The sequence below is a fragment of the Geotrypetes seraphini genome, chromosome 2 (assembly GCF_902459505.1).
Source record: "Geotrypetes seraphini chromosome 2, aGeoSer1.1, whole genome shotgun sequence".
NCBI lineage: Eukaryota > Metazoa > Chordata > Amphibia > Gymnophiona > Dermophiidae > Geotrypetes > Geotrypetes seraphini.
The window spans coordinates 460,653,298-460,663,889 of record NC_047085.1 but is presented as its reverse complement, the minus strand read 5'-3'; the positions used below and the strand labels follow the sequence as shown (position 1 = coordinate 460,663,889).

Here is a 10,592-nt window from a genome sequence, read left to right as displayed (position 1 = left end):
TTATACCTATATCAAAGAAAGGTGATGCCAAGGACTGTAACAACTACACGTCAACAAAATATTGCTGAAAATAATACAAAGAAGGCTCCATTGTGAAGATCAGGCTGGTTTCAAAAAAGGCTGAGAAACAAGACACATTATTGCCAATGTTATATGGTTATTGGAGAAGAGCAAAGAATAACAAAAAACCCTATATCTTTGCTTCATCGACTACAGCAAAGCTTTTTGACTGTGTGGATCACAATAAACTATGGAGAACTCTAGTACAAATGGGAATACCCAAACACATAACTCAGCTGACAGAGAGGCTAAATGAAAATCAAGAAGTTGCAATGAGAACTGGTTTCCAATAAAATGTGGTGTCAGGCAAGGATGCATCATGTCACCTTACCTGTTCAACCTCTACAGTGAAACAATCTTCAGAAAAGCAAATTTGGAAGCAGAGAGTGTCAGTTTCAAAGTGGCTGAAATATAAACAACCTGCACTTTGCAAATGATACAATGTTCATCACCAGCAGCAAAGAAAACATGCTGTATCTACTGAGAAAAGTCAAAGCCGAAAGTCATAACATGGGATTAGAACTGAACGTAAACAAGACAAAGATTATGAACACATAAAATGATGAATATTTTGAGCTTGAAGGCGATATAAGTTGTAAAAGATTTCAATCTCCTTGGCTGTTTTGTAAACAAAGAAGCAACTAGCAGGGAGGAAATACTCTGCAGCATATCACTTGGTTGCTCTTCAATGAAGGCTCTCAACAAAGTATTTAAATGCAATGAGGTAATACTCCAAACAAATATCAGACCTGTCCACACACTAATTTTCTCAGTGGTCAGTTACTGATGTGAAAGCTGGCCACTACGGAATCAAGACAGAAAGAAGATTGACTCATTGAGCTTTGGTGCTGGAGAAGGATTTTAGGCATGCCTTGGACCGCCAGAAGAACTAACAAATCTATTCTGGAAGAGATCAAACTGGCTATGTCACTTGAAGCACAAATTATGAAGTTACGACTGTCTTATTTTGGTCACACCATCAGAAGAGATCACTGGAGAAGGTAATCATGTTTGGGAAGATCAAAGGAACCAGGTGAAGAGGGTAACCTGCAATCATTTGGCTGGACTTGTTGAAAAAAAACATGGGGATGACGCTGGAAGACTAGCACAAAACTGATTCAGGACTAGCACAAAACTGATTTCTTTTTAGATCCACAATTCATCGAGTTGCTAGGACTCAAGCATGAGTCGATGACACCTAACAACAATATGGCGTACTCACATGATATCGCTCTTGACACTGGAGCGGCATGGTATTCAATCCATATTATCCTCTAAAAGACAATGGTTTCAACAGACTTGGGAACTTTTATGGGACTCAATGCTACATGTAGCACAACCCCCCTCCAGCCGCCCTCACTCTTTTTCATCGGGTTCCTGAAGAAGGGTTCTTCCCCGAAACCAGCTCGGTTGAACCTGTTTTCCGGACGCGTTTCATTTTGAGTCTCAGAGATGAGTTCCTGCTTCACTTTTCAGTTAAGTTACCTTTTCTTGATTTTTTGATTTGGTGCTGGGATTTTGGATGGTAGGGTTCATCCAGGGGTCGCTCAGGTTTCACCTGTTATTCACTTAGTTAATTTACCTGCTTTTGATTTGTGAACGTTATTCACTTTATTTATTGCACGCCCAGGGTGCTCAGTGATGGTGTGCGGGTGGGGGTATATTACCTCTACCTGAGTTATGAAGTATTGGAGCTAGTCTCCTGTTACTGCTTGCTCACACTGATATTATCTTGTCTCTTGATATTATCTTGTCAGCCTTCACGCGGCTTGCGTGGTGTGCACAGTTTTGGTTCCTGAGCGCCCCCTTTGTGAACCCTTTTTGGACTATTTCTGCCTTATTGTTGTGTTGAGTACATGTAGCACAAAGCAGAGTTCTGAACTTTATTTAACTTTGGTCTGTGGTCATTGTTTTGCTATGTATTTCCAGGGGTATGTGCAGAGCCGGTCCTTGGGGTGGTGGGTTTGGGAAGCTGGGTATGGGTTGGGCAAGAGTTTGAAAATTGTGGTCTTGAGAGTAAGAGCTGTACCACACTTACTCCTCCTTGTTTTGCTCCTAGAAGTTGTGGTCAGACCTCTTGTTTATCTTTGAATTTTGTGACTTCTCAATTCCAATAAACATGATTGAAACATAAAAAATAAAATTATGGAACACATAAATAAAGTTCCTACCAAGAAAATAAAAAAGTCATGGGATAGGAGACAATGTTCTGTTGTGGATTAAAAATTTGTTATTGAACAGAAAACAGAAGGTAGGATTAAATGGCCATTTTTATCTTTAGAAGAGGGCTTCTGCTGTGTTTAGCATGCGGGTTGATTCGATTTTCGGATCTTTCTGTGCGGAATCGACATCAAGAGATTTCGGAAGCATAATTTTTGCAGCTGGGGGTGTCAGTGATCTCGCGTCCGGGCGCCCCCCCAAAAAAAAAAAAAAAAAAGAAGAAGAGGGTGGAGTGCTGCAGGGATTTGTACTGGGTCCGGTGCTGTTTAACATATTTTTTAATTAACTTGAAATTGGAATGATACGTGAGGTGATTAAATTTGCAAATGACACAAAATATTTAGTAAAACTTTTTAAAACACATGTGGATTATGAAAAATTGCAGGAATATCTTAGGAAATTGGAAGACTGGACATTTAAGTGGCAGATGAAATTTAATGTAGACAAACTAAAAATGATGCACATTAGGGAAAATAATCCAAATCATAGTTACCAGATGCTAGCATCCACCATAGGAGTCAGCACCCAAGAAAAAGATCAATGGACCAGATTCTGCAAATGGCGCCAAATCGCATGTCAATCACGTTACTGATTTCAAGTACAGGAAATAGAGAAAGACACAAAACCCCAACCCTGTAATACGGCACCATTTGCAGAATCGTGACTCTCGTTAAAAGTAGGCGCCAGTAATGTAGGCCAGGTTTTAAAAGCCTACATTATCAGTGTCGTCTACCTTTGATGGAGAATCATGCTTAATTATGCCTAAGGTCATTTCCAGCCCAAACCAAACCTACTTTGATCTTAGGCACTGCTAGATACCTCTGTAGATGTGATTCTGGTGCCTACATTTTTTTAAACAAGATTTTAATTGTTTTTTAATCAGTGTGCTGATTAAACCAATTAAGTTAGGACACATGACCCCACCCACAGCCCTACCCAATACCTAATCATGAAGAGCATAGAGAGAGTGGAGAGGGACAGATTCTTCAAACTTTCGAAAAATAAAAGAACAAGAGGGCATTCGGAAAAGTTGAAAGGGGACAGATTCAAAACGGATGTAGGAGGTTCTTCTTTACCCAACGTGTGGTGGACACCTGGAATGCGCTTCCAGAGGGCGTAATAAGGCAAAGTATGGTACTGGGGTTCAAGAAAGGATTGGACAATTTCCTGCTGGAAAAGGGGATAGAGGGGTATAGATAGAGGATTACTGCACAGGTCCTGGACCTGTTGGGCCGCCGCGTGAGCGGACTGCTGGGCACGATGGACCTCAGGTCTGACCCAGCGGAGGCATTGCTTATGTTCTTAATCCAATGCCCCCCACCTTTCACCCATTTCCTTGGTCCCCCTTCTCATAAGAACATAAGAAGTTGCCTCCGCTGAGTCAGACCAGAGGTCCATCCTGCCCAGCGGTCCGCTCTCGCGGCGGCCCATCAGGCCTAATTGCCTGAACAATGTCCCTGACTAATTTTGTAACTGCCTCTAATCCTCTAATCCTATCCCTATTACCTACCTCTACTCCTATCTGTACCCCTCAATCCCTTTGTCCTCCAGGTACCTGTCCAGACCCTCTTTGAAGCCCTGTAGCGTGCTCCTGCTTATCACATCCTCCGGTAGCGCGTTCCATGTATCCACCACCCTCTGAGTGAAAAAGAACTTCCTGGCATTTGTTCTAAACCTTTCTCCTTTCAATTTCTCTGAGTGCCCCCTTGTACTTGTGGTTCCCCATAATTTGAAAAATCTGTCCCTGTCTACCCTTTCTATGCCCTTCATGATCTTCTGTACCCTTTTAGTACATTTCTCTTTCTTCCACCCACCTCCCCCACAGGTGCTTTTCTCTCTCCTTCCAACCTCCTCTCATGCTGTTTCTGTCTCTCCTCTCCCATCCAGCACTACCCTAGTACATGCTCTTTTCTCTAGCCCTCCCTCCTTTCCAAACTGCTACTCCAGCCCTCCCTCCATGCTGTTTCTCTATCCCTCTCTCTTCCCCTCCCAATTTTGATTCTTCAGCTTTTGCTACTCCAACCTCAGATGCTTCTTTCTCTCACAACCTCTCTCTCCAGCTCCTGACTTACTCCCCTATCTCTCCCCCAGCCGCTGAAATTTTTAATCTTCGGGCAGTCAGCAGCAGCAATGAGGGAAGCCTGCTGCTGTCAGCCTGCCCCCAGAAGCTGCCTCTCTGCAGTGACTTCCTGTTACAACGTAGGCATAGGGACCCATGGCTATACCCCCCAAGGACTGCCTTTTCCACCTCTGTCATGCCCTGTTCCGTTCCCTCCCCTCCCCAGACAGCATCCGGCAATGCACGGATAACTCCTTCCTGAAGCAATTTTGTTGGGAAGCTTTTCAAAACCTGCACAAAGTGCTGGGTTTTGAAAAGCCTTCTGGACCCCTGGACATATCCTCAAAAGGAAGACGTCTGGGGAAATCCAGACATCTGGTAACCCTACTTAGGCGGGACCTGCAGAGAGGCGGCTTCCGGGAAGGAGGTAGGTGAGAGAGATGGCTAAACCCATATAAACTTCCCCATTAAAAAACCTAAACAAACCATCCGGACACTCAGACAGTCCTTTTTAAAGAAGACATGTCTGTGTTTTCCTGCATGTATGGTAACCCTAGCCAAAAGTGAACCATCCCAAAGGGTGAGATTTACCTTACCTCACCGAAGATTAGGATTGAAATCCAAAGAGTATAATTTTTCAGATGGTACATCCAGTGTATAAATCTAGAATGTTTTAACACCCCCTTTTACAAAACCGTGATAGTGTTTTTTTAGTGCAGGCCAGCATGCTGAATATTCTGCACTGCTCCTGTTGCTCATAGGAATTCTATGAGTGTTGGGAGCAGCACATTCAGCGCACTGGCCTGTGCTTAAGTGGTTTTGTAAAAATAAATAAAGGGGGGGGGGAGTAAGTGTAGTATTGCTTTGCAAAAGAATCAAGGCAGCATTAAACTATATTGACTTTTCTTCTGAATCTGAGCATCCTAAAGAATACAAAACAGGGAGCAGTGGGTAAATTTTTTAAGAGCTGAAATTGTCTTCTACCCTGTAGTTAAAAGTATGTATATCGATTTCAGATCACAGGTACTTGCAGTAAAGTAAAAAGGGACAGAGGACCAGGGCAAGGGGAAACAGTAGGCTGCAGGTGTGTTCATATTTCTTCTTACTGGTTGGATCACTTACTTGGCTTACTTCTGTAAAGCTTGCTTCTAATGAAAGCAGTGATCAAGACCAATGCACTGGTACTGAACTCTGATCAGTGAGAAAATAGTGCTTGAAAGGGTGTGATAATGACATATTCCTCAAGAGCGAATTTTGGCATCTCAATATTTTTTCCCCCTTTGTGAACTTTCTTGGTAGAACGTGTATAATAAAGTTTTTTGATTCCATAGAGGAAATCCTGCAGTTCTTCCACACACTTCCGTTTTTGTCCGCGCAGGCGCTGCTTCTGCCTCTCGTCGCTCTTTCGAGGAAGTACGTCAGGCAGGCAGCATGGCGCTCTATAATTTCAAGAAGATTATGGTGGTACCTTCTGCCAAAGTAAGAAACTATTACAGGGTTGGGCTTTTGTGTCTCTCTCTTTTTCCTGTACTTGAAATCAGTAGCGTGTTATAACAACTTGGTCAGTTCTTGTTTCTTGAATACAGGCGCCGGCTGAGTTCTGAACACGTGTTGTTATGTTTCTAGTGCTCTACCTACCAGCTAAATTGTCCCCTGCCCCTAGCCGAATTATTCCTGGTTTCCCCTGTATTATATTAAAGAATTCGTATTAATTCAGTGGAGATTTTTTTAAGTGGAAATACTATCAAGTAAATATTGGCACGTCTTTGTATGCATGATTATTGTTATGGCCACGGACTTTTATTGAGACCTTGTTTGAGCTCCTAAACCTTCAGAAGTCCGTTCTTGTGCTTTAGGATATGCTGTTTTAATTATGATATCTAAGTTAAGGGTTGGAATTAGTATTCATCAGTGGCATTACACTCCAGAAAGATGACAGGAAGAGAGAACGGCTGATATAGCTGATGCATAAAGATGTCTTGTTTCCCTTCTCTGCTGCTCTCGGTTGACACCTGATCCCCATTTCTAAATATGTTGTACTTGTTCTCTTTTCTACTTCTTTTTATGTGCATTCCAGCTACCACCTCAAACAGATGATGGTTCAGACACTAATTCCTGTTGATAGACAGACATTCTATACTTTAGTGTAATAAGAGAAAAGCCTTAGTTAATCTTTCTCTCTCTCTCTCTATATTTATTTATCTATTTATCTATCTATCTATCTATCTATACACACATGTTATTTAAAGAAAAAATCTTTTTGCAGTCATTTGATTTTGTTCATTTGTATGGTGTTATTTTACTTCTGATACACTCATCCCCCTCCCTCTCTTTTACAAAGCTGCGGTAAAGGTTTCTACATGGGCTGGCAAGGTAAATACTCTGATGCTCATAGAATTCTTGATAAAAGGGGGGGAGAGGATGTCAGGTTTGTTTGTTTTTTAGCACAGGTAACGGCAAAATCAGCAAAAGAATATTGATCAAAAATCAAAAATAATAAATCATAAAGTCTGAACGTTTAATAAAATTTCAGTTATATGACTGCTTGAAGAAATCCACGTTAGATTTCTGGGGTGTCTAAAACTTGATACATGGGGACTTGGACCTAAGTTCCAATGATAGAGATGAAAGGGGACCTAAGCACTGAATAAGATAATGGATATGAGTGGGGTAGGAAAGGGTGAGGAGAGGGTAAGGGCAAGGGAGTGACGAAAGGGTAGGTGTGGTTACATTTTTCTCTCCCTAATGAAAGAGTGGAATGAGGGAGGAAAGTTGAAGAAGTGAGTGCAAAGGAGAGAGCGTGATAAAACTTAATGAAAAAAGTATTGAGGGCATAGTTTTAAACTGGTTTAAAGACTTTCTTCAGAATAGGAAATACTTTGTATGCCAAGATGGAATATAACATAGTAAATGACTGCAAATAAATAATTCCCTAATTCTTTATTTATCTTCTTTGTCTGTGTTGATTAGATTGTAAGCTCTGTCTAGCAGGAACTGTCTCTTATGTGTTTAGTATACAGTGCTGTTTATGTCTAGCAGCGCTATAGAAATGATCAGTAGTAGTAATACATAGTGTTGTTAGTGATGGTTAATAATACAATACAGCTCTTTATTCTGAAGAAAGTCAGTCTTTTTTTGCTTAATTGTAGGACTTCATTGATATTACACTATCGAAGACTCAGCGAAAGACACCAACAGTGATTCACAAACATTACCAAATCAACCGCATTCGGCATTTTTACATGAGAAAAGTCAAATACACGCAGCAAAATTACCATGACCGTCTCTCACAGATTTTAACAGACTTCCCTAAATTGGATGTAAGTTGCTCTTTCATCTTGCTGTTAAATAGGAGTAAAGTTTTAATTATATTTCTTCTAGTTATCCAGGAATGTACTTTTTTCACTAAATATTCATGACTCATAAGTTGGTGAAGAGTGGTAGGTTTCGGTTTCAGTGAAGGACATTCCTAATTGTTGCTGCTTGATTTGTCCAGACAAGTGGGTAAAGTCCCCTACCAGCAAATTGAAGGTAAGCAAAATTAACTCATCTAGTGACATGATTGGTATTTCTCTACCTCAGGTGGTTTAGGTTACTGGATTGGTGGCAGGCTGAGGAGGGAGCGCTGATCTCAGCGGCTCCAAACCCCCCTCTATGCAAAGAAAAGGAAAAGGATTCTTTGGAGAACTGAGAGAAGAGATGCTGGTGGAAAAAAACCTGAGGAGAGCTGCTCTCAGGAAAGAGGGAAGGAGAAAGGTGGTCTCCGGTGTGGTCTGGGAAACGCCCATGAGACGTCATGTAAGTCAGGAGAGAGTGCGTCAGAGGAGGAGATAGAACGAACAGTTCTTCCCTGAAGGAGACATGGAGACCCAGTGGTTTCGGCCATATAGGAAGAGCTTCAGCAGTGGGCCCTGGAAATAAAGGGTGAAGGGGAAAATTAAAGACGCTGTAAAAGAAATAAGGCAAGATTTAGTGCACCTGTTGGGATGAGTAGAGGAGACTGAACGGCAAGTTGGCGAGCAAGAAATGGTGTTGACCACAGGAGGCCAGGCGGGGGACACCCAAGAGCAATTGAAAGACTGTGTGAATCGTATAGAAGATTTGGAGATTCGGCGGCGGAATTTGCGGATATGAAGGGTCCCTGACACTGAGGTATATAAAGACGTTGTGAATGTGGCGCAGGAAATATTTGCCTTTATGTTAACATCTGAGAGTGCAGAAGAATCTTCCCTAGCCATAATGAAAATAGACAGGGCTCACAGGATGGCAGGATCCAGAATGTCTGAAAAGCCTCAGGATATAATTGTATGCCTGCATAATTTTGTGGATAAAGAGCGATTGATACGTAAGGCCAGAGAACTAGGTATGGTAACCTGGCAGACCTATAACATTGAGATATTTCAGGATTTATCTGCTATTACTTTGCAAAAGAGGAGGGAATTTCGCCCAATTCTTACAGTTTTGAAACAGAAGAATTTACGTTATAAATGGTTGTTTCCATTTGGCCTTTTGATAACAATCAGTGGTACTCATAAGAAAATTATAACTGTGTCTGAAGCAGAGGATTATTTATGTAAGGAGGGCCTGATAGAACCGACTGGGCCGGTTACTGGCTTAACAGCATTACAAAAACTGGAAAAGTATAGTTGGCAGGAGTCTACTGCTAGATCTAAGAAAAGGCAACAGGAGGAACAGCAACTGGAGCAGGAATCGCAGGAATCTAAGGGCACTTTGGCCTCTGCTTGATGGATAGACTGATGCAAGATTAATGACTATGATATAACGTAGTTTGAAAATAAGTTAATGATAAGTTGTTCGTTTAAACGATTTAGATGAAGCAATGAATATAATTAGGCATAATTGTGAAGAAAGTGGTTGGGATGTGTGAATGTTGAGAGGGAGGGGGGAGAAGCTTGAAGTTTGATAAGTTATATTGAGGTGGGTGAGTGAATCACACAAAGTCTTAGAGGAAGGGATGAAAGGGGGAAGGAGACGTGGGAGAGAGAGGGAAGATGGGAATGGGTGGAGGGGAGTGGTTGGGGAATTAAGGGGGGTCTGTAAAAAAATTGTAAGATCTGTAAGGATAGAAAGGTTGAAGAGAATAAAATGAAAGGGTTATTGAAAGAATGAATGGAAGTAAGATAAGATTGGGAAGTTTAAATGTGAATGGACTTAATATACCTCGAAAACACCAATTGTTTTTAAAGGAAACAAAAAGGTTGAATTATGACATTCTGGACCTCAACGGCCTAAACTGTTTTCCTCCGGGTCTTGCATTTTGAAATGGAAACCTTATGGTCTGTCATCTCTTAGGTGCAACTAGGGGAGTTTCTCACAGTCCTGACTTCAAGGAGGCATATTTTCATATCCCTATTTGGCCTCCACATCAGTGGGTTGTTTTTTTGTTTGTTTGTTTTGAGGTCCTGGGCCAGCAGTTCCAGTTCAGGGTGATGCCCTTCAGTCTTGCTTTGGCCCCAAGGTTATTGGTAGCAGCCTTCTGCACAGGAAGTGTTGTTATCCCACAGTGTTTAAAATTGTACTGGTGACAATACTTTTTACCATGACATATAGCAATGCAGGAAAATATATGCCTTTTGAATGGCTATCATAACTTTATTTGCAACATTGTTGGGAATTTTATTTAATAAATTAACCTTATATGGAGATAGAGATTGTAGAGAAAAGTTATTATTTTTGGATAAAGCTTATACAGTGGGGAAGAAAAGTATCCTGAATCATTGGTTACACAGCCAATCTTTTGGTACTGGGAGGAACAAATTCCACACTTTAATGGTATGGGAATCTTACAGAGCAAGGCTGCATCCTAAAAGACAGAAAGTTTTCCTTTCCATTTGGGGATATTATATCCAGTCAACATTTATTAGAGCACAAAGCCAAGCATTGAATGGATTTTCCGGATACAGCTGGGTATAATTGTATCTAAGGTATCGGGGTGGGGTAGGGTGGGTGGGGATGAGGGAACTGGAAGATACCAGGGTGTATGCTTTCAATTGCTGATGAGGGGCGATATAAGGTGCGCCTTGACTCTTCTTCAGCGATGATACTCAACTTTGGTATTTCTTATCTTGTGAGACCTTTTGGAGGGCTGGATTTGAGGAATGCAAAGACCTGCAGAGCGACCTGAACAAACTGAGTGAGTGGGCAAAAAAATGGCAGATGAGCTTCAATGTGGAGAAATGTAAGGTCTTGCACATAGGGAAGGGGAACTCCAGGTACAGCTATACGATGGGAG

The 10,592-nt window shown here is 41.6% G+C and overlaps 1 protein-coding gene and 1 non-coding gene across 2 annotated transcripts in view; both read left to right on the top strand.

Annotated features, from left to right (window-relative positions):
• Positions 1 to 2,340: 2,340 nt before the first annotated feature.
• Positions 2,341 to 2,477, top strand: LOC117356168. The gene has a single exon (XR_004538597.1). It is a non-coding gene; the product is annotated as a U11 spliceosomal RNA (small nuclear RNA).
• A 3,188-nt stretch (positions 2,478 to 5,665) lies between these two features.
• The window catches only part of GTPBP4 (GTP binding protein 4), a 140,212-nt gene continuing 135,285 nt past the window's right edge, over positions 5,666 to 10,592 (top strand). The window contains exons 1-2 of the mRNA XM_033931552.1: positions 5,666 to 5,818; positions 7,489 to 7,659. Coding sequence (XP_033787443.1) covers positions 5,771 to 5,818; positions 7,489 to 7,659 — 219 coding nt within the window. The 5' untranslated portion in view covers positions 5,666 to 5,770. The remainder of the gene's footprint in view (positions 5,819 to 7,488; positions 7,660 to 10,592) is intronic.